The sequence below is a fragment of the Pelophylax lessonae genome (assembly GCF_965119305.1).
Source record: "Pelophylax lessonae genome assembly, contig: HAP1_SCAFFOLD_300, whole genome shotgun sequence".
Classification (NCBI taxonomy): Eukaryota; Metazoa; Chordata; class Amphibia; order Anura; family Ranidae; genus Pelophylax; species Pelophylax lessonae.
In genome coordinates, this window is record NW_028120044.1 from 15,489 (window position 1) to 40,000 (window position 24,512).

Sequence of the window (24,512 nt, forward strand, 5' to 3'; positions counted from 1 at the left end):
AAAAGATGTCAATTAAAAGAAGAAAAAAAAAATGAATAAATAAATAAAAATGATAATTGGTGACCCTATTATCTTTTGGTGGTATTTTTTGCTCTATAAACAAAAAAAGATGTCAAAAGAAAAAAAAAAGAATAAATAAAAATGATAATTGGTGATCCTATATACCCCCCCATATACCCCCCCCCCTACAAATAGTTTTCTCTTGGTGGTATTTTCTGCTCTATAAAAAAAAAAAAAAAAGACGCGTCAATTAAAAAAATAAATAAATAAAAATGATTATAGGTGATCCTGCAAGCTACTATGTGAAATACTGTGTGTTTAGCTGCCTGCGCTATTCACTCCCCTTGTGGTAAGTGTATATGAAATAAATAATTCTAAAAATGCGGCGCTGAAATTAAAATATCCGCGAATGCAGGTGTAGTGTGATGTTGAACATTAAAGAGGAAGTAAACCCTCCTCAGGAAGTTGTACCTATAGGTAAGCCTATGATAAGGCTTACCTATAGGTACTGTAAATATCTCCTAAACATGTACGGTTTAGGAGATATTTACCTTTAATGCAGCCAGTGACGTCACTGGCGCATGCGCTCTGAAGGAACGGCTGATCGTGCCGTTCCTTCAGAGCCCCGTGCCGTGACCGTCGGCTCCTGCGCGCGTGCGCAGGAGTGACGTCACCGCGGCTCCGGCCAATCCGATGGCCGGATGCCGCGATCCCGGAAGACGGGCGACTGAACATGTCGCTCGTCATACAGGTAAGAGAGCGGCACGGCGGGGGCTCGTTCTAAGGTAAGTATTTCATAATGAGCTAGTATGCGATGCATACTAGCTCATTATGTCTTTCTCTTGCAGGTTGTAAAAGAAAAAAAATTTTTTTTAACGAGTTTACAACCTCTTTAATATAAACAGCTTCTAAAAGTGCAAGATTAATGGTGGAAAGTGTGAAATTAAATTATATTAAAAATAAGTGAAATTAAACAAAATATAAAAATAAGGATCTGTGAATACATATGAAATGTGATGATATAAGACAATTGATTAATTATATAAACAAATATTTTTGGAAAAAAAAAATATATATAAACAAATAAGTGCTGAAAAAAAATATCATCTGTGAATAAAATCCATAGAATAATGGCAAGTGCTATATATGAAATCACAAATGTATTCCGTGAATGATTTCATGAAAATTCTGTTCATTACATTTACAGCTGTTTTTACTCCACTTGACTGAAGATTTACCCCCCTTCATGACCATTATTTGTGATACAGCACTGCGTTACTTTAACGGACAATTAGGCAACACTGTACACAAATAAAATGTATGTCACCCCCCCCCCCCCCCCCCCACACACACACACACACACAAATAGTTTTCTTTTGGTGGTACTTTTTGCTCTATAAACAAAAAAAAAAAAAAAAAAAGACCTCAATTAAAAAAAAATAAAATTAATTGATAAATAAATAAAAAATTGATAATATTTGATCCTGCGAACTACTATGTGAAATACTGTGTGTTTAGCTGCCTGCACTATTCACTCCCATTGTGGTAAGTGTATATGAAATAAATCATTCTAGAAATGCATATGAAGTGTGATGTTGAACATTAATATAAACCGCTTCTAAAAGGGCAAGATTAATGGTGGAAAGTGTGAAATTAAATTATATTAAAAATGGGTGAATTTAAATAAAATAAATAAAAATGATCTGTGAATACGTGATTTGTGATACGGCACTGCATTACTTTAACGGACAATTGGGCAACAATAAAAAAAATGTTGTCATTTCCCCCCCCCCCCCCCCCAATAGTTTTCTTTTGGTGGTATTTTTTTGCTCTATAAACAAAAAAAAAGACGTCCATGTAAAAAAAAAAAATTAAAAATAATAAATATATATTTAACTTTCCGCTATAAAACCTATCCAATAAAACATTTTCACAAAAATTGAAATTCTTCACCAATTTTGGCCAATATGCTTTCTGCTACATATTTTAAAAAAATGTTGGGCTTAATACCGCTTTAAAGTGGTTGTAAACATACCAGGTGAAGTGTCTGGCCTCAGGTGATACAGACATGAAACAAATCCTTCTACATAAGTTGTACCTGTTTATCTACAGCCCTCTGTCCCCTACAGCCATTCAAAGTGCATAATTTACAAAGGATCTCTCAGCTCTGAAAGGCAGTGCCGAGATCTGAAGTTACATTAGTGAGGAGAGCTCTGAGAGCTGATTTGGAGGTAAGGGACCCCCCCCCCCCCAACTTCACACTGGAATGGTAGTGAGGCTGTCAGTCAGCTGGAAAACTCTCCCCTGTCACCTTTTTTCTCTTGGTGTCAAAACTTGTCACTCATGCAGATAGCAGAGGAAGGAGGCAACAGACAGAAAATACACTTAGTGCTCTGGATTGAAACAAATACACACTATAGAGGGATATGTTTTGTTTATATTTTATGTCTGAGGTTTACAACTGCTTTTAATGTATTTTTAGCAAGGTTATCTTGCTAGATTGTAGTACTAACATTTGTCTAATTCCCTTGCAGATCTGGCTGGTCCGGGTCCGGTGGCATTGGCTATAGAGAAAGGAGATCTGGTGAACGCCGTGCAGAAACTGAAGGATATGGAGCCCTGGGACAGCCCTCTCCTCCTCGCCTATGTGTCCAGGTGTGTCATCCAAATGTCCCCTTTTTTTTTTTTTTTTTTTTTCAAATATGAAGTTTGAGATACACAAAAAAGGGATAACAACATGTTACACATGAAACACCAAATATCCCCTTTTACCAGTTCACCCAAACTGGACAGCTTTTGTCTTGTAGATCAGTGACCTGACCACCCGTCAATATGTGGCAGGACAAAACTCCCAGTACTTGGAAGAATTATTTCTGAAAGACACAAACATTCTGCAAGAAAAAGTATAAGTGTGTTAGCGGCCTACAGGAAATGATTAGAAGAGGGAACTTCCATCAAAGGGTCCATTGTTCTGCTGAAAACTCCAACTTGCCGAGAACTCCAACCACGTCCCTTCCGGGGACTCTACACCAGGAATATTTGGAGATTTCGACCACTTGGTGTTTTCACAGAACAGGTGACAGCCTACATACTCCGGTACACGCTATAACGAGTGGACATTTTTATTCCTGCTGCTAGTAACCAACAACATGGCCGCCTCGAAGGTGGGGAAAACTACCGGGTGGACTAACATTGTCCACTTATTACAGTATAGTGTATACCAGAGTGTGTAGGCTGCCGGTGTTCTGTGAAAACACCCAAGTGGTCGAAATCTCCAATTATTCCTGGTGTAGAGTCAACGGAAGTGAATGGTTGGAGTTTTCGGCAGAACACAGTCACGGAGTCCTGGTGGCCTATAGGAAGTGATTGGAGGAGGGACTTCCATAAAAGGGTCCGTTGTTCTGCTGAGAACTCCAACTTGCTGAGAACTCCAACCACGTCACTTAAGGTGACTCTACACCCGGAATAATTGGGGATCTTGACCACTTGGTATTTTCACAGAACAGGTGGCAGCCTACACACTCCGGTACACGCTATAACGAGTGGACATTTTTATTCCTGCCACTAGTAACCAACAACATAGCTGCCTCGAAGGTGGCTACAACTAGCGGGTGGACTAACAATGTCCACTCATTACAGTATAGTGTATACCAAAATGTGTAGGCTGCCGGTGTTCTGTTGAACTACCAAGTGGTCGAAATCTCCAATTATTCCTGGTGTAGAGTCAATGGAAGTGAAGTGGTTGAAGTTTTCGGCAGAACACAGTCACGGAGTCCTGTTGGCCTATAGGAAGTGATTGGAGGTGGGACTTCCATAAAAGGGGCCGTCACTGAGTCCTGGTGGACAGGGAGCTCACTCATTGCACATTCCAGGTTTTCAGCTTAATTCACTAAGATGGAATTATTTTGCCTTTACTCCCTATTTTATCTTATGATAATTCTCTTTAAAAAATACTCAATTCACAAGCATAAATCTTTTTGGGTTTCTTTCGGGTTCTCTTTTTTTTTTTTTTTTTTGGGAAGGGCAAGAACCTTTTTACTAGGTTCCTATTGTTGCATAAGCCTTCCTGTCCCAGTGACGCCCCTTGCCCCTCTTTCCTTTTTTTGGTGTCATGAGTCTATTTATTTTATTTATTTATTTCTATTTATTTTTTATTTTTTTGCATAAGCCATCCTGTCCCAGTGGCACCCCTTGCCCTGCTTTCCTTTTTTTGGTGTCACAAGAGCAGGAAATAAGAAAAAAAAACTCTAGTGGGGTCACTAAGAGCAAAACCAACCAGACATAAATTCTAATGTTTCCCTATATTATTTAACCACTTGAGGTTTTTACACTTAGAAGATACCCCATGAACCCCCCCCCCCCCCCACCACCACCGATATTTCCGTTTTGAAAGCGCAATATAACACTTGCAGATTACTCTGTCATTGAGTAATACAATAAAACTATATGTTGTTACAGTGTATTTATTATTTTAGTCATATGGAAACCAGAGGTGTGACCTATGATTTGTATATGACATTTGGTTAAATAAATTGTACAAGTACAAAAAAAAAATATTTTAAAATTAAATATATTTTCCTTAACCCATATTAAACTTTTGTTCCTTTGTTAACCCTAACCAAAGCTAATTAATTCTATCCTCATCACCTTCCCTTACCTATAATTTTTCTGTCTATTTTTTTAATTTCTTTTTTTTTCCATGTGTCCTCATTTTTATTTGTTTTGTTATTTTTGCATAAGCCTTCCTGTCCCAGTGACGCCTTTTGCCCGTCTTTCCTTTTTCTGGTGTCACAAGAGCAGGAAATAAGAAAAAAAAAGCTCTAGTGGGAGTCACAAAGAGCAAAACAAACCAAACAGAAATTCTAACCTTTCCCCATTTTATTTAACCACTTGAGGTTTTTAAACTCAGGAGAAAACCCATATCCCCCCCCCCCTGCCGTGTTTTTTTTTTTTAGGTTTTGAAAGTGTAATATCACACTTGTTCAAGTCCAAGAATCCTGATTTTTTTTTTTTTTTTTTTTTCACTGTTGAATAAAAAAAGTGCACAATTCTTTTTTTTTTTTTTTTTCAAGAGATCTTTTTTTTCTCATTTACAAATAACTTTACCTGGCTTTGTACCAGGAATCATATAAGTTTAATTTTAAAACAACTTTTTTTTTTTTTTTTTTTTTTAAATAATCTTTATTTAACAAATTCAAAACAACATACAGAAATATAAAATAGCAAAGAAGTGCATAAGTGCATGTAGGAGAAAAAGAACACAGAAAAGGCACAATCGGCATTATGTTCAGTCCAGACATCATTAGTGAAACAAAAAGAAAAAGTCCATAGGGATCAATTAATCAGTCATTGTGAAAGCGTGTGCCAATATCGGCCAAACAGCAAATACAATTATGGACCCCCAGGATGCGCTGTGTCTGTCAGTGCCACCCAAAAAAAGGGATCCCCGCAGAGGAGGCCGGAGGGCCCGACAGACACCACACACAATTCCAGCATCTGTACACATTAACGTCCGTGTTACAGTTTATACAGCCGCAGAATCGACTACTGGCCTCAGAGAGACAAGAAAAGAAAAGAAAAGGGAAAAAACAAAAAAGGGGGGGGGGGAGAGATAGTATTGAGGAAAAGACAAACATGAAGGATAAAACAGGGAGGGAAAGGGAGGTCCAGGGAGGGGGCGCGGGCCCCAGGCTGGAGAAGACCAGGTAGGAGTCCTAGAGTTCAGCCGCTAATATCAGAAGTGTGTTCATCCGAGATCTCATCAGAGTAATACATCCACCCCGTCCAAGTGTCCTTAAAGCGTTCCTCCCTACCCTGTGACGTGAGAACACGTCTTTCGGCTTCCATCACTAGGTTGACCTCCTTTTTCCACTCAGAGAGCGTGGGGCAGGCGGAACTCCGCCAATGCCTCGGTATGAGGCACTTGGCGGCGTTCAGCAGGAAAGGAACTATACTACGTTTGTAGCGTTTAATCGAGGAGTGTGTATCATGGAACAGGTATTGAAGGGGAGCACGGGAAGGAGGGGTGAGCGACAGCTTGGATACCCAAAGATGTACAGCGTCCCAGAAGGGCTGCAGCAGGGGACACTCCCACCAAATGTGGAGGAAAGTGCCTACCTGACCGCAACCCCTCCAACAATGGGGGTCCGAGCCCGGAAATATCCGAGCCAACTTGGCAGGGGTCCTGTACCAGCGGGCCACAAATTTATAGGCCGACTCCTGTATCCTGGTGCTAATAGAGGAGACATGGGTCAAACGCAGAATGCGAGAGAGTTGCGGAGGGGAAAATTCCACCCCCAGCTCTCTCTCCCATTCCTTCATGAAATAGGGAGGCGAGGAGGAGACCCCGCTCAATAACAATTTGTACATGTGCGACAGTAGGTGGCGGGATTCCGGAGGATCGACAAACCACTTTTCAAAGTCCGAGAGGCCAGTTATCGGGCGTGGAGCAGTTGGGAGTGTGACGAAAAAGTCAGTCAGTTGCCTATAGCGCCAGTCAGACATCGGAAAATCACCGAAGCGATCGCGCAAAGTCGCAAGGGGCAGCAAAGTGCCTGCCGGGGCAAATTTCCCGCAGTACAGTTTGCCATCAGCGTTCCAAGAGCGAAAAAAGCGTACATCCTCCCCCGGGGGGAACCAGGGAAATCCCCCCAGGGGAGCCAGAGGGGACACGCCGGAAGACATGGCGCCAGACGCATTAAGACCATCCCAGATGCGGAGTGTGGCCACAGTCAGGGGTGACGTCTAGGCCGACAGTCCACGATCGCCCGAAGGAATCCACGGGGCACCCGCAAGATTCCGGCCCGCCAGCGTTTTCTCCAAGGGGACCCAAGGTTTAGACTGACCGTCGTGCGCCCAATTCAGCATACGAACTAATGCCATAGCTTTATAGTACAATGTAACATCCGGAAGCCCGACGCCACCGTCGGCTTTCGTCCGCCTGAGGACAGCATAGGCCAGGCGGGGGCTCCCCTCCCTCCAGACGAATTTTAGAAAAGCCCGCCGCAGACGTTTAAAAAAGGATACCGGTAAATGCATGGGGACCGTGTTGAACAAATAAATCAGCCGGGGAAGTATGGTCATTTTAAGCACGTTGATGCGGCCAAACCAAGTTACCGAGTGGGATGCCCACGATTCCAGGTCAAGATGGATACGCGCCAGCAGGTCGCCGAAGTTCTTGTCATATAGAATTTTCAAGTCAGGGGAGATGTTCACGCCAAGGTATGGGAGGTAGTCCTCCCGCCATCTAAAGCCAAAGGATCGCCGTAGAGTCGAAGCCAGGTCGGGGGGTACATGAATAGGTAGCAATTCAGATTTATCATAATTGACCTTGAAATTGGAAAGTCGCCCGAACAAATCCAGCTCTCGTACCAGTACAGGGAGGGAGAGCTGTGGTCGGGTAAGATAGAACAGCAGGTCATCGGCATAAGCCGACACCTTATGCTCCGTACCACCCACCGTAACACCAGCAATGTCAGACAGTGCCCTCACTCTCCTCAAAAAGGGTTCCAGGGCCAGGGCGAAAAGAAGGGGTGACAGGGGACAACCCTGTCGGGTGCCATTATAAATGGGAAAGGGATCCGACAACAACCCGTTCACCCTGACCCTGGCACTTGGGCCGTGATATAGGGCCAAGATCCACCCCAACATACGGGACCCCAGCCCCAGAGATCGAAGAACCCCCGACAGGTATGGCCAGGCCACCCTGTCGAAGGCCTTCTCCGCATCCAGGGATAGAGCCAGACAGGGAAGTCTGTCCGGTCCATGCTGAGCCCAGTGGAGCACATGGAGAGCCCGGACCGTATTGTCCCGGGCTTCTCGGAGGGGCATGAATCCCGCCTGGTCAGGGTGGATCAAGGACGCGATATGGTCTTGAAGGCGAAGCGCCATAATTTTGGCCAAAATCTTGGTATCAGCGTTGAGGAGAGAGATGGGCCTATAGCTGGCACAGTGGTGGGGGTCCTTACCCGGTTTCGGAAGTACAACAATGTGGGCCAACAGCGCCTCAGGTGGGAGGGGCCGCTCACCCGACACCGCGTTAAAGTAGGTACACATATGGGTGCCAAGAACGGGGAACAGGGACTTATAATAGTGGTTTGTGAAGCCATCCGGGCCCGGGCTCTTGCCTGCAGGCAAGCCAGATACCACCCTGCTCACCTCCGTCTCGGTAATGGGAGCCTCCAACTCCTCCAGGACCCCATCCGGGAGCCTGGGGAGTCCGGAGTCTGCCAAGTAGTCTTGAATGTCGGACGGCTGACCCCCCCCAGCCCGAGGGAGATGGTACAGGGACTCGTAAAAGCGTTGGAAGCAAGTGGCTATGCGAGGGGAACTAACAACTTTGCCCTCAGGAGTCTCCAAGGCGTGGACATGACGGGCTTCCGACCTTTTATGTAGCATTCGGGCCAGCAAGCGACCGCACTTGTTCCCATGCTCATAAAAACGGTGTGCCCAGAAGCGCAGCTTATCCCGGGCCCGTCTGTCCAGGCAGGATGACAAGGTGTTCCTGAGCTCCTCTAGGGAACGAGCATCCTCAGGAGCCCTGGCACGCTTATGTTTGATTTCCAAATCGTGGATACGATCCAGCAAGTCAGAAATCTCCTGCTGTCGTTGCCGCTTCAATCGTGCACCGTGCGAAATAAGGACCCCCCTGATCACAGCCTTATGGCCCTCCCAGACAGCGGACGGGGAGACATCAGGCGAAGAGTTAAGCTCAAAATAGGACCGAACCTCTCCAGTAATCTGATCCAAAATGGAGGGGTCATCCAGGAGGTTTTCATTGAGGCGCCACGTCCGGGTCACACGGTGAGCACCGGGGGGCGTGATCGTCAGGGAGACCGGGGAGTGATCAGAGAGGGTAATGGACCCAATTGAAGCGGCAAGGACAGAGTCCAGGTGGTACTGATCCACCATGAACAAATCCAGTCTGGAGTACATGTCATGAACTTTGGAGTAGTAACTGTAGTCCCTAACCCCGGGATTGAGGATCCGCCAGCAGTCTACCAAATGCAGGGCCCTGAACTGCCTCCGAAGGTGCTTCTGAGCTCGAAAAGAAAGAGGAGAGCATCCCGAGGAGGAGTCCAGGGAGGGATCAAGTACCACATTAAAATCCCCCCCAAAGAGAACAATACCCTCCCGAAACCCCTTGAGCTTGGTAAGGGTTGAGGACAAAAAGGAGACCGTTCTAGAGTTAGGTGCATACACATTAGCAAGAGTGTACGTGTGGCCATGGATCGTACCCTTCAGAAATAGGAAGCGCCCCTCAGGATCCGTTAGGGAGTCCACGAGTACAAAGGGACATTGTTTGTGGATGGCTATGGCAACCCCCCTGGCTTTGGCAATTGGGGAAACACTATGATACCACTGGGAAAACATCTGGGTAGGTAAGCGGGGAGTGGAGGAGGCAGTGAAGTGCGTCTCTTGTAAATAAAGCAAATCAGGGCGCAAGTGACGCAGTTCCTGCCACATCCTACCCCTCTTATTGGGAGAGCAAAGTCCCCGTACATTGTACGAGGTCACTCGTAATACATCAGCCATAAGATAGCGATGGGCAGTCGGCAAGAACCGATAAACCACATGCGATCAAAGGCCTCGCCCCGATCAGCAAGGGAAGCAAAAAGAACTCCAAGACGCATTGCTCCACACCTCCACCGTGGGCCTCAGGCCCCCCCCCAGACCACCCAAGAAAAGGAAAAGAGAGAAGGGGATGGGAAAAAGAGGGGAGAGGGCAGGGGGGAGACAGACAGAGAACATAGGACAGAGGAAACGATGAGTAGAAAAGAGAGAGCAGGAGACAAAAACCATCCCCAGCATGGAGAGCCATCCCGAAGGGACACGCCCCCTCAACCCCAAAAAGGGGGGGGCAGCTCCAACTAACCATAACCAAAAAAGGGAGAAAAAAAACCCCTCAAGGACTCGGGATTACCCAGACCCACGGGGCCACCTACTGTGGGGTAGTGACTGAACCACCAGTGAGAGGAGCAATGCATCTCCGAGCCATTGAACATCAACAATGAAGTAAACATGACCTGTAGCCAGGCTGGGGGGGACCCACGGCCCCTAAGGGCCCCGGGTCAGCCCCAGTCCGCAGGGGGGAAAATCCCACCCTGAACCCATCAATATATAAGTCAAGCATATTTAACAACTTAGTGCGAATACCACCATAACAATAGAGGGACCCAGACAAGTCCCCCATAGCAGCAGAAGTTGAGTTGAGCCCACCGTCCGGCAAGTCTCTAGCGAGAGTGAGCAACGTTCAGTCGTGCTGGGAGGCCCGGGCGGAGCCCCGTCGCGAACCTCTGCGACGCTTCCCACCTTGCGAGGCGACCTGCTGCCACCGCTCAGGGCGTTGTGGCAAGGGAAGAGTACTCTGCAGTCTCCAGTCAGGAAAGTCTGTCAAGGGGACATCCAGGGCAGTACAGAAGCGTTGCAAGTCATCCTTGGTGCGGAGAACGGCCGATTTGCCATTCCTGGAGGCAGTAAGACGGAAGGGGAATCCCCAGCGATACACCACCTGGTGAGAGCGTAAGGTATCCAGTAGGGGGCGCAGGGAGCGCCGTTGCATAAGTGTCCGCCTAGACAGGTCGGGGAACAGAGAAAGTTGTGCGCCATCAAAGTCGATCACAGCCATAGACCGTGCAGCCTTCATAATGTCCTCTTTCACAGCATACTTATGAAGTTTGCATATGACATCTCGGGGTGGCTCCCCCTCTTTCGGTGGGGGAAGCAAGGCCCTGTGCGCTCTGTCAATGTCAATGGTATCAGGGGCTCTGTTTCCCAAACTTTTTTTTTTTTTTAATGAATAATGGACAAAAAGAAGAAGGAAAAAAAACTGTTTTTGCAATAATCAACAAAATAAGGCTAGTTTGTCACTCTGAAAAATTGAACATATTATTTTGTAATCTTAAGTAATGACAAAATTATCGCCAAATAAAAAGGCCCATTGTGAAAATGTAAAAATTGCTCTGGCCCATCAGGGGGATAAACCTACAAGAGCTGAAAACTAAAATAAAGTTTTTCCCCTGGAATTGACCTTTTAATAAGTGATAACCGGTGCCGTGCTCCAATCTTTCGGAGTTCACAGTTGCTTGTATTTTATGGTAATGGCTGATAATATAACTCTGGCAGTGGTGACCTTAAAGTTGAGTACAATGGAGGTTTATGTATTATTTTGATTCAATTTAGGATTTATGACAAATTTGGCGAATCGGCGGTGAGATCCCTTCCGAAGTTCTACCCATCCGTCTTACCGGTGGATGTTAAGCATCTTTGCAGGGCGAATCCGGGACACTTTTTGGCCTACTTGGACAATCTCATCAAGACAAAACCTGAACAGCAAAGGTACGGAGAAGAGGACTATAACTGTCTGAGGTTTTGCCGGTATTATTTGGATTTCACTTTGTATGGCCGGCCAAGGGGCGCTAATGAAAGACTGTTTGTTTATTTGTGGTTTAAGTGACCATGAGCGTGCAGCTGACCATTACCATGGCTGGTGACCACGTCCGTACATATTGTTGCACTGCAGTTATACAACTGTAGAACCTTTCTAGATAGGTTAGGTAAATGTAGTTCTTGTAGCCAGCGGCGGCTGGTGCATGATAATTTGGAGGGGGGAGGGGCCCCCGGAAAAACCCACACCACCCGTGAAACGGACAGCCAGCAGGCAAACCCACCACCCCTCCCCCGGGACATCCAGCCGGCAGGCAAATCCACCACCCGGGAAGGACGGTGGGACAGCCAGCATTCTTGCCTCCTCCTTCCCAGATGGCTGAGACTCTCCTCCGGCCGGCCGTGCCTCTCCTCCCTCTTCCTGTCCAATGGCCAGTAAAATCCCTTTTCAGCCAATCGGCAAAGGGATCTCACAACCCACTTCCTGATTGGCTGGGAGGAGAATCAGTGTGATAATAGCGGATATTAATTCTCTATTGTAATACAACTGGGTGGGCTCAGGGAGGAGTGCTGTGCACCCCGAGCCCACCCTTTTTTGAAGCCTATTAGAGCCTCTGGCGCTAATCACATGCTAAATAGAAAAAAAAACAGTTGGAATCCATGCGTCCCTGCATGTAAATTAGGGGGTTGGATGCATGAATGGGGGGGCGGCCCCAATGGACGGGCCACCACTGCTTGTAGCTCTCCTGTAATCTGTAGAGCAGCTTATGATTGCTTTGGGCTGTTCAGGGCGCTGCAGTTTTGACTGCTTCCCCCTGTTTTATGGAGAGTTCTTCAAAGTAGTGGGCTGAGAGAGTCAAACAAGAGGTGTGAATATTTATGTGGTTCCAGCCAATTCCTGGGGGTAGGCTGTCCAGTAGGGGGCTGGAGAGTGCATAAATAGTCTGGTCTGTTCATGTCCAGGAGGAGAGGTTTCCAGCCCAGCTGACATTTACCAGGAGCTCATCACGGTCCCAGCTATGAAGAACCTGGGACAAAATCAGCGGCCGCTGCAGGGGTGAGTGCTACACAACCTGTTGTGTTTGGCAGATGGTACCATCGCCAAAAGCGACCCATTCGAGAGCAAGGGACTGTGCCGCAACCTATATGCACCTGCATGTAATGCAGATGGTTGGGGTCTGGACCAGAGGCAGGCCTGTTCATGTCCAGGAGGAGAGGTTTCCAGCCTGGAGGGCTGCTGCCCAGCTGACATTTACCAGGAGCTCATCAGGGTCCCAGCTATAAAGAACCTGGGACAAAACCAGCGGTTTCTGCAGGGGTGAGTGCTACACAACCTGTCGCATTTGGCATGGTACCAACGCCAAAAGCGACCCATTAAAGTGCAAGGGAGCCCCGTAAGGTGGCTTTGATGAAATATCAGGGGCCTAAACGGGGAGAATCTGCACCACACGGGGTGATTAGGGTGTGCCCAGGCATTGGAGAGATTTTTTTTTGTTAACTTCCTGTTGTGTCTGCGGAACAGGAAGTTAAAGTGATTGTAAAGTCTTGTGTTTTTTTTTTTTTTTAACCGGGCCCATACTTGCCCATACCAGGCGATTTCTGGCACTCCGCTCCTACATGTAAAAATCATCATTATTTGCTAGAAAATTACTCGGAACCCCTAAATATTATATATTAAATTTAAGCAGAGACCCTAGGGAATAAAATGGCGGTCATTGCAACTTTTCATGTCACACAGTATTTGCGTAGAAATTTTTCGAATGCACTTTTTTTTGGAAAAAAACTGTTTTTATCAATTAAAAAAAAAAACAATAAAGTTTGCCCAATTTTTTTGTATAATGTGAAAGATGATGTTGCGCCGAGTAAATAGATACCTAACATGTCATGCTTTAAAATTGCGCACACCCGTGGAATGCCGCCAAATTTCGGTACTTAAAAATCTCTATAGGTGACACTTTAACATTTTTTACAGGTTACCAGTTTAGAGTTACAGTGGAGGTCTCAGGCTAGAATTGTTGCTCTCGCTTCTTTGCAGTGAGTCCTCACATGTATGGATTGAACGCTGTTTACATATGTGGTCGCGACAAACGCATGCATTCGCTTAAAAAATCATTTTTTTTTACACTTTTTTTTTTTCTTTTTTTGATCACTTTTATTCCTATTACAAGGAATGTAAACATCCCTTGTAATAAGAATAGTGAATGATGGGTCCTCTTTGTAGGGAGATCTGGGGTCAATAAGACCTCAGATCTCTCCTACAGGCTAGAAAGCCTAAAATAAAAAAAAATAAAAAATCGTCTATTTAGCCGAGATCTGTGCAGTATTGAAAACGGCCTGGCGTGACGTCATCACGTCGCACCCGGGCCTCCGAGAGTCAGAGACTGCCGGGGACCATCTGGTCTTCGCAGTCTCTATGGTGACATTTCTGCCTGCGGCTGATTCCTTCTCCGGCTCGCCGATCAGACGGCAAAAAACAAGGCAGATAAACAAGGCAGAGCTCCGTTCTGACAGCAGGGATGTGATGGATTTTCTTACCCTGCTAAGCAGGAAAAGAAAATCCATCACATCCATTAGTAAAAGCAGTGGATACACTGTTGCATGACCATGCAATTGTCAGTTAAAGTAAAGCAGTGCCGAATCGCAAAAAATAGCCTGGCCATGAAGGGGGGTAAATCTTCCTGAGGTCCAATTGATGTATAATATATCAAAAGTACACCAATAAAGCAGAACTGGAAAATTTGTACCAAATTGTTTAATTGGATACTGATTCTTAGACTAATCTGTTTGTTTTTATTATAGATTATCTCTGTTACAGTCTCTTGCTCAACCAGAATCCTTAAAGTTAGACTGGCTGCCACTAGCAGTTTCCCATGATGCCCCCCACTCTTCAAGCACTGTTGACAGCACTGGAAACCCCAGGTGAGTGATTTGATCATGTGATCTCTTAAAAGTTTAAGATGATTTCCATGTATGAATATTTTTACAGAGTTACATTGTTTCGGCTTTGACCAATGTAACTCTACATCAGGGGTGGGGAACTTACGGCCCACAAAATAATTTGGTCCAGCCCCCAGTGCCGCTGAGTCTGTGTCTTTCTCAGCTGAGCTGTCAGAATGGAGCAGGTGTTTCCTGTATAGTTCCATCTCCGTCCTTACAGTCTGAGTGAGTCACAGGTGGAGTGATGTCAAATGCACTCCGTTTGTGAGGAGACTGACCAATACAGGAAGCATCGCCTCTTTCTTCCTCCAGCGCGGCACCGCTGCTGAGTCTCTAGCCAGCATTTGCCACCAGCAGTACCCACAGCAGTACCAGCCAGCACTACCAGCCTGAGCCAGCAGTACCCACAGCAGTTCCAGCCAGCAATGTACCAGCCTGAGCCAGCAGTACCAGGCAGCACTACCAGCCTGAGCCAGCAGTACCAGCCTGAGCCAGCTGTACCCACAGCAGTATCCAGCCAGCAGTACCATCCTGAGCCAGCAGTACCCACAGCAGTATCCAGCCAGCAGTACCATCCTGAGCCAGCAGTACCCACAGCAGTTCCAGCCAGCAGTACCTGCCTGAGCCAGCAGTACTCACAGAAGTATCCAGCCAGCACTACCAGCCTAAGCCAGCAGTACCCACAGCAGTTCCAGCCAGAAGTACCTGCCTGAGCCAGCAGTACTCACAGAAGTATCCAGCCAGCACTACCAGCCTGAGCCAGCAGTACCCACAGCAGTTCCAGCCAGCAGTGTACCAGTCTGAGCCAGCAGTATCCACAGCAGTACCAGGCAGCACTACCAGCCTGAGCCAGCAGTACCAGCCTGAGCCAGCAGTACCCACAGCAGTATCCAGCCAGCAGTACCAGCCTGAGCCAGCAGTACCCACAGCAGTATCCAACCAGCAGTACCATCCTGAGCCAGCAGTACCCACAGCAGTATCCAGCCAGCAGTACCTGCCTGAGCCAGCAGTATCCAGCCAGCAGTACCATCCTGAGCCAGCAGTACCCACAGCAGTATCCAGCCAGCAGTACCATCCTGAGCCAGCAGTACCAGCCTGAGCCAGCAGTACCAGCCAGGACTACCAGCCTGAGCCAGCAGTACCCACAGCAGTTCCAGGCAGCAGTACCAGCCTGAGCCAGCAGTACCAGCCTGAGCCAGCAGTACTGACAGCAGTATCCAGCCAGCAGTACCAGCCTGAGCCAGCAGTACCCACAGCAGTACCAATTTGACACAAAACAAAACAAATGTTTTCTTCATGCACATCTCTAGTATCTCAACTATGTAAAAATATCCATACTTGGAGTTCTTCTTTAACCGCTTTAAGTCTGCCCTATAGCAGTTTCTCTGATACAGGGTGGCAGCTGTGCGCTAAATCACATATATATGCGTGATCCAAGACTTCCGGGTAGGGGGTGCGCATGCTGATTGGCAGGTGGCAGGTGCTCAATGTCCTCCGGCACCCGCTGATCATCATGCAGGATACAGAACTGCGGTCTGCCTATGTAAACAAAGCAGATTACCATGATGGGGGAAGGGATGGAGTCTGTGTTCCTGCAAAGCAAGTAATAAATTCCATCTCTTCCCTTGCTAAAAGCACCACCCACAGTATAGTAAAACACCAGCTAGGCACACAGTCAACCCTTTGATTGCCCCTGATGTTTTACCCCTTCCCAGCCAGTGTCATTAGTACAGTGACAGTGTAAATTTTTTAGCACTGATCACTGTATTAGTATCACTGGTTCCCACAAAGTGTCAGTTAGTGTCCGACTGTCTGTTACAATATCTCAGTCCTGCTAGAAGTCATTAGTAAAAAAAAAAAAAAAAAAAATATCCCATAGTTTGTAGACGCTATAACTTATGCACAAACCAATCAATATACACCTATAGGTATTTTTTTTTTTTTTTTTTCAAAAAAAAAATGTGTAGCAGAATACATTTTGACCTAAATTATTAAAAAAAAAATGATTTTTTTTTTTAAAAATTTATTAGATGCGTTTTATAGCAGAAAGTAAAAAAATATATGTATTTTCAAAATTGTCTTTTTTTTTTTTGTTTATAGCGCATAAAAAAAAAAAAACCCACTGGTGATCAAATACCACCAAAAGAAAGTTCTATTTGTGGGGAAAAAAGGCCATAAATGTTATTTGGGTACAGGGTCGCTAAAGTACAAGTACAAGGTACAAGGGGTACAAGTTTTCAGCTAAAGTAACCCAGTGCCTTATCGCAAAAAATAGCCTGGTAATAAAGGTGGGGGGTAGACCTTCCGGAGGGCAAGTGGTTAAAGCTGTTGCTCAGCAGTACTTTGAGATCCTTCTTTGGTGTTTAAAAAAAAAAGCGAATCTGTGAAGTAATTGTACATTTCTGTTCTCCGCAGACCCCGCTCACACTTGTTCACCTGGGGCTATGGACTTCTCATATCTCTCCTAATTGACCTGCCATCTGACTTTGTAACCAAAGAGAAAATGCTGCATATCTGCAGGACAGCTGGGTAAGGAACCTGTCCCATCCGACTCCTAGATGAGTACATTTATTGTTTACTTTGGGACTAAGCCCTAGTTCACATTGACATTTCAAATTGCATGACAAGTCGCACCCTTATTGTCAGCAATGGCACCGTTTAAATTGGAAGGACGCCGACTCTGCACTACTTTTGGCGATTTCGGGTGTGACTTGCATAGACCTCTATGCATGAAGCCCAGGGGCTGACTGCCAACTTTCGGCCCAGGGGGCAAGTACAAACCAGAGGCCCATGGTGCGTTGACTTGGCCCCCCTCCCACTCTCCCTCTTCCCATTCTCCTCCTGACCCCCATTCCAGGCTGAAGCTCTGCTCCATGTACTCTCTACTCCCCGGCCGAATTCGGGTTCCAGACCTGGCCAGCAGGGGGCAGTTGGGGGGAGCTGGGACAGCTCGGTCGGGGCTGTCTGGGGGAGGAGAGTCTCCAGTGGGGCATGGAACCGGTCTCTGCTCAGACACAGTTTACACCGTCCATGCTGGGGAGGGAGGGGGGGCTGCGCTCTTTCCTTGTCTTTATCCTACACTCAGTAGGTCAGCAGTGGGGACTTTTTACTTCTCTTCATCAGGAATCCTTTAGGCATGTCTGTGGCAGAAGCGGTGCAGACTTTTTATGGGGGAATCAGAGCGGCCTGGGGGGCAATTGCCCCCTGGCTCAGTCCTCCCCTGATGAAACCGCACAGATGTCTTCATACTCTCACACCTGAAGTCGCACTGACGTGTGGCTTTGAAATCATGCAATTTCAGATAAAGTCGCATGATTTCAAAGCTGCATTCAGTGTAAACAAGGGGTAAACCACAAAGGCAAATTTAACCTTATGCTACTGAGCAGTTTGACCCCCTTGTTGTCATTCAACCTCAAGAATGGTGACATCAATGCAGGGGCGGCCCATCCATTGGGGGCGCAGGGGCGCCGCCCCCCCCCCCCCCCCCCAGCCATGCGTCCGGCCCCCTAATCTACATGCAGGGCGCCGGACGCATGGATTCCAATAGGAGATTTTTTTTTTTTTTTTTAAGCACGTGATTAGAGCCAGAGGCTCTAATAGGCTTCAAAAAAGGGTGGGCTCGGGGCGCAGAGCACAATTGTGTGACAATAGTGAATGAATATTCGCTATTGTCACACTGACTCTCCTCCCAGCCAATCAGGAAGAGGGTTGTGCGACCCCCTCCCCTTTCCCGATTGGCCAAAAGGAGAAGCGATCTTACTGGCCAGGAAGAGGCAGAAGAGACACGGCCGGAGGAGAAGGACAGAGGCTAAGCCAGGAGGAGGTAAGGAGGCAGACCATTGGGGGGGGGGGGAGGAACGTGTTGACTGCCAACTGACAGACTGACCGACCGACGGACCGGGGGGGGGTTGTTGTTGGGTTGACGCACCCGACGCACCGCCCCCCCCCCCTCCCAATTACCGAGCACAAGCCGCCACTGCATCGTCAATGCGTTGTAAAGGGTTGTCAACAAGTGGATACATTGTTAGGCTGCAAAAGTTTTTAAAGTGATATTAAATTTCTTATGAAAAAAATGTAGCAGCGTATTTTATATTATGTATTGATGATATAATGAGCCTTTGAAAGTTTGGTGCATTTCATTTCTATCTACAGCAGTGATTCTCAGCCAGGGTTCCTCCAGCTATTGCTAGGGGCTCCTTGAGCTTTTGTTGTCTGGCCGCCTATTTTTAATGGTGTCTGCATAGTTCCAGAGCCAATGCTCTTTGGTGGAGCCAGCAGATCTTTTTAGCTGCCTATAAGGGTGGCACTGTAAAGGCTTCAATCCTCCTACTGACTACCAATATAAGGGACATTTTTCCTATTGACCTATTAGTGATTTGGTCTTAGTAAGAATTCCCTGAGACCTGAAAATTATTTTAGGGGATTCTTTGGGGTAAAAAGGTTAAGAAAGGCTGATCTATAGAGTGGCTGCAATGCCCTGCCCTGCAGTGTAGCCACCCTACCCCAGTGTAGCTAGCTACCCTGATGTGCATGTTACTTGCCATATGATGCCATGTTGCTGTGCTCAGGGGATTTGTTGTGCCAGAGGCGTAACTCGAACCTTCAGGGCCCGGGTGCAAGAAACCATGAAGGGCTCCCCGGACTACTGGCTGGGCCCTTCCCTTCAAGCCTGGGGCTCTTTCCACTGATCCTGGGGCCCTTTACTCTCATTGCAGGGCCCTTTGATTACGGTCCCGCAGCGGGACCCTTTCACAAGTTCTGCAGTGGTCCCCCTTCCTGCCATCTTGGGGCCTCCCCACGGTGGTGGAATGCCAGGGCCCAGTCGCAAGTTTGACCTTTGCGATCCTGGAAGTTCACCCACTGGTGTCAGTAGTTTTTATTTTTTAGTATTTTAATTGTATTTTTTATCATTTTATTTTATTTTTTTACAATGTCACTGACTATGACTCTGTCCATTCAGAAAAGGAAGGAGCTGGTAAATTACATATTTACCGGTCCTGGTTCTCTATTGTGACACATCCCCTGCAGCAGCCGGCAGGAGAGCGGAGGGATCATAGTGGGGGGCGGGGGGGACGGGACCAGGGGAGCACACAGGGGCCAAGAGACAGCAGAACACAAGTGAACTGGATAGGAGAGGTGGCGGGGGCAGCATACAGAGGAACCAATCTCCTCCATTTTCCTCCTGCAGCTACAGGAGGAAAATAGAGGACAGTGATTTCTTTACATGCTGCCCCTCCCCCCTCCTATCCAGGTGTACAGGGGAGCTGCACAGGCCCCCTGGAGCACGGGGCCCGGTTGTAATTGTAACCCCTGTAGTTTCGCCCCTGCATTGTGCATTATGGGTAGTGAGGAATCTTGGGACATGTGGTCCCCAAGCATTAGATCAAATGTCTACACTGATGTGCTCAGTGTGTGCTCCTGAACCAGAAGTTCAGGCAATTGTAGCAAACGAGACCCATGGCACAGAAAAGAGAAATATGTGTTTTTAGAGCAAACACAGGAAAATAGATCGTTTTACAGATAGTTAAGGAAGAAATATCAATATAGACGTTAAATGTGTGTGAATCCCCTAGGGGACTTAGTGTATGGAGCACTTGGTCCTGTTATCAGTGCTGGGACATGGTCATGTAGAGCCCAGGGTGAACATGCCAAACTGCGCCCCCCAAGATGTATAAGCATTATGTGTCAACGAAAATCCCCCCTAAAAACACAGCAATAATCTGCATGCGCACCCCCTAAGCATAAATTCCCCCTCCTCCCTGTACATATCCACTCCCCTGCTGAAATCCCCCCTCTCAGCACAAATCTTAACCCCCCCACAAAAAAAAAAGAAATTCACCCCCTCCTAGCACAATTCTGCTACTCCTAAAACTTCCCCTGCTATTACATATCTGCCCCCCCCCCCTTCCCCACACACTTTAAATCCCCCTTCCCAGCACAAGCTCCCCCCAAATTTCCCCTCTTATAACCATACCCACTGTCGCCCCCCCAAAACCCCCTTCCAACACAAATCTCCCCCCCTCCAATCTCCTTATGGCACCCCCCACATCACAGTGCCCAGGGCAGCCGCCCTCCTCTGCCCACCCCTTGTCCCGGCCCTGCTTGTTTTGAGCCATAGCTGGGTTGCTAAGCTAGTGTGATTGACAGAAAAAATGTAATTAAAATTTGAGATATATACAGTATCTCGCAAAAGTAAGTACACCCCTCACATTTTTGTAAATATTTTATTCTATCTTTTCATGTGACAACACTGAAGAAATGACACTTTGCTACAATGTAAAGTAGTGAGTGTACAATTCTGGGCCCAAAGTGATAATATTTTGTGTGCCCGCCATTATTTTCTTTAAAAGGGAAAAAACAAAAAAAAAATTTCTTTTGGTAGGCAAATTAGTCACAGGGTAATTTCCTGTTTAATCAATGCATTCTGAAGCTGCTAAATTTGGCCTGGTCATAAAAGGGTTAATCATTTTGTATTGCTACCTTCTGCATTTCTGATGTGATAATTATTCCTCTTTATGTGATCTCATTATATATTACTTTAGGTATTGGCAGGGATATATCACACTGTGCCTGCAGCTGGACAGACGGTTGGAAGCCCTGACCAGTATCGTGTATCTGGATGACATGAGTCTGATTGATGAGAAGAACGGTTAGAAAATCCATGTCTTGTTCATATTCATTTGTGTTAGGATGGACGGACTGCAGCGCACAAGGACAGAAATATGGCCATCTATTCTTCATTTATACAGAATACATTAAAGTGACCTTGTTTAGATACTGCAGATTTTTTTTTTTTTTTTTATTAATACCTGCAAACCCATCTCTCATCACTAGGTATAATCCACTGAAATCCGCTGGGGACCTTTGACCTCCTAGGACCCCTACTGACCTGCCCCTGACCTCCACGGCATCACCGTATACTGTAATGACATGGAAGTCAGCAGGAGGAAATCAGTGAGCGCTGTGGGGGACCCAGAAGGTCAACAGTCCTAGAAGTGTTGGGTTTCTAGCAGACTTAAGGGTTAACCAGTGGCGGCTGGTGCTCCATGAGCCTGAGCCGGAGGGGGGGGGGGGCAGCTCTTCTTCTGGGTTTGGGCACGCATGCATGCGCCCCCTGCCCGACCTGTGCTATTTTTGGACACCGCACAAGTTTGGCAGCAGATTTCAGCCAATGATTTTGTCTCAAATCAGCTGACTAGCTGTGTCCAATCACGGACAGAGTTTTGTGTTTACAAACATACAGAACTCCTGTGTGCATAGGAACAGCGATCTGGCTTTCTTCTCCCTGAAAAGCAAACCAGACAGATAGCAAAGCACACGTTACACACAATAAGGCACACAGTCAACCCCTTGATTGCTTCTAGATGTTAACCCCTTCCCACCAATGTCATTAGTACAGCATTATTACTGATTGCTGTATTAGCGTCACTATCATCAACATCAGTGTCAGTTACCCTCCCAGCCAGTGTCTGTTAGCGTCAGATTGTCCGCCACACTATCACTGTCCCACTAGAAGTCGCTAATCACAGTATAGCGTCTATAGCTGCATAAATTCCAATATATATATGTGTGTGTATGTATGTATGTATGTATATATGTGTGTGTATGTATGTATATATGTGTGTGTATGTATGTATATATATATATATATATATATATATATATATATATATATATATATATATATATATATATATATATATATATATATATATATATATATATATATATATATAATGTGTGTGTGCATGTATGTATGTGCATATATGTGTATATAATGTGTGTGTGTGTGTATGTATGTATGTATGTATGTATGTATATATATATATATATATATATATATATATATATATATATATATATATACCAGTTTGTAGACACACAAGAAATAAATACTATAAATTTATTGTGATTTTTTTTTTTTTTTTTTTTTTAGCAGAATACATTTTAATGAAATTTGATTTTTTTTTAAAAAAAAAATTTAGTGGATGTGTTTTATAACAGAAATTAGAAATTATTTTTATTTATTTTTTGTTAATATAAGGGATCTTCAAGAAATGTCTGCGCTTTCATATTTTTGTTATAAACGGCGAGGGTGGAAGAAGTAGTAATTGGTTGTGTCTGGGAGTTTCATGTGACTTGTTTGTCTGGCAAGCCGGCTGACTTTGCAGTTCAGTATAATTCGTGTAATTTTGTATTTAAAATGCTTCATAAAAAGAGTTAAAAAAAAAAAAAAAAGTGCAGAAACTTTTTGAAGAACCCCAGTATAATAAAAAAAACCCAGTGGTGATCAAATACCACCATAAGAAAGCTCTCTCTTTGTGTGAAAAAAAAATAGAAATTGTATTTGCCCACAGTGTTGCATGACTGCTCAATTGCCAAGTAAAGTAGCGCAGTTCTAAATAACTAAAAATGCCCTGGTCATGACCTTCTGAAGGTAATGTGGTTAGAAGTAACTAAGTAATACAACTCGTTTAATTTAATTAATTAAAAATAATAAATTTATAAACTGACCTCTAAGTAAGTCATGATTTTTTAATGAATGTATGACTTTCTATAGACAAGTAAGCCCGGAGTTGGACTTGGAGTAAAAATAGTTTCAATGTTCATATTTTTAATTAATTTATGATAACACTTGCGATATATTAATTTTCTATTTATTTTTTAAACAATTACACCGGGATGAACCCAAGCTGTGCGTTTCCATTCATGCCCTCCTGTTTCATTCCTCAGGTCTGTTACCAGAGACGATGGACGAGTGGAAAAGTATTCTGCACTTAGCACAGACCTGTGGCGCTCACCGCCAGGGCATGACAAATGGCGAAGCCCTCACCAACGGGCATTCCGATTGGACAAACTGCATTACTGTGGAGAATGTGGCACTTCAATTGGCCAAAGTGATCGGCCCCGATAGAACTTTGCCGTATTTAGAGGAATGGGGCCTGACGGATGATGTGTCTGAGAGGTATTCCCAGATCTGCGAGGTTATGAAGGTGGCGGAGAAGAGACAAAGGTAAAAGTTAAAGATGGCGGACCCAGGTATAGGGCCCTTCTCTTCTACTGACTTATTTTCTTCTATTGTCCTGATTTTAAAGAGGGCTGAGAAACGTAAGGATTTAGCTTAACTTATTTTGGGAAAAAATAAGAACGAACAGGATGTATATATACTATTACCAAAAGTATTGGGACGTCTGCCTTTACAAGCACTTAATCTAAATTGGCATCCCAGTCTTAGTCCGTAGGGTTCAATATTGAGTTGGCCCACCCTTTGCAGCTATAACAGCTTCAACTCTTCTAGGAAGGCTGTCCACAAGGTTTAGGAGTGTGTATGGGAATGTTTGACCATTCTTCCAGAAGTGCATTTGTGAGGTCAGGCACTGATGTTGGACGAGAAGGCCTGACTCACAGCCTGCGCTCTGATTCATCACAAAGGTGTTCTATTGGGTTGAGGTCAGGACTCTCTGCAAGCCAGTCAAGTTACATAGTAGTTGAGGTTGAATAAAGACAATAATCCATCCAATTCAACCTGTGTAGGTGTGTGTGGCCGTAATCATCTCTCATACCCCTGAATGTTCCGATCCTTGAGATGTATGTCCATGAGTCTTTTGAAGGTAGCCATACTTCCTGCAGTAACTACCTTTTGTGGCAGAGAATTTCACATTCTTGTAGCCCTAACAGTAAAGAACCCCCTGCATAGCCTGAGGTTAAAATGCTTCTCCTCTTCTCCTCTAATCGCATTGTATGGCCTTGTGTCCTCATGCATTCCTCCACCCCAAACTCGCTCATCCATGTCTTTATGGACCTTGCTTTGTGCACTGGTCCAAATCATTTGGTGGAGGGGGGATTATGGTGTGGGGTTGTTTTTCAGGGGTTGGGCTTGGCCCCTTAGTTTCAGTGAAGGGAACTCTTAAGGCGTCAGCATACCAAGACATTTTGGACAATTTCATGCTCCCAACTTTGTGGGAACAGTTTGGGGATGGCCTCTTCCTGTTCCAACATGACTCTGCACCAGTGCACAAAGTAAGGTCCATAAAGACATGGATGAGCGAGTTTGGGGTGGAGGAACTTGACTGGCATGCGCAGTAAGTTGTTCTAGTCCGTGCGTCGCTTCCGGGTTGCAGAATCTGACAGGTAGCGGTCTTCTGATAGAACACCAGAGGCTCTTCTTTGTTTTTCTTTGTTTTTTTGAA

General features: G+C 45.7%; 1 protein-coding gene across 1 annotated transcript in view; it reads left to right on the top strand.

Moving 5' to 3' along the window:
- LOC309543687 (BLOC-2 complex member HPS5-like) overlaps positions 1-24,512 on the top strand; it is a gene marked incomplete at its 5' end in the record, with an annotated part of 42,072 nt that overhangs the window by 15,446 nt on the left and 2,114 nt on the right. Inside the window, 6 exons of the mRNA XM_082276138.1 lie at positions 2,535-2,655; positions 11,182-11,337; positions 14,185-14,304; positions 16,738-16,851; positions 20,865-20,971; positions 23,056-23,335. Of these exons, the coding sequence (XP_082132264.1) occupies positions 2,535-2,655; positions 11,182-11,337; positions 14,185-14,304; positions 16,738-16,851; positions 20,865-20,971; positions 23,056-23,335 (898 nt within the window). The remainder of the gene's footprint in view (positions 1-2,534; positions 2,656-11,181; positions 11,338-14,184; positions 14,305-16,737; positions 16,852-20,864; positions 20,972-23,055; positions 23,336-24,512) is intronic.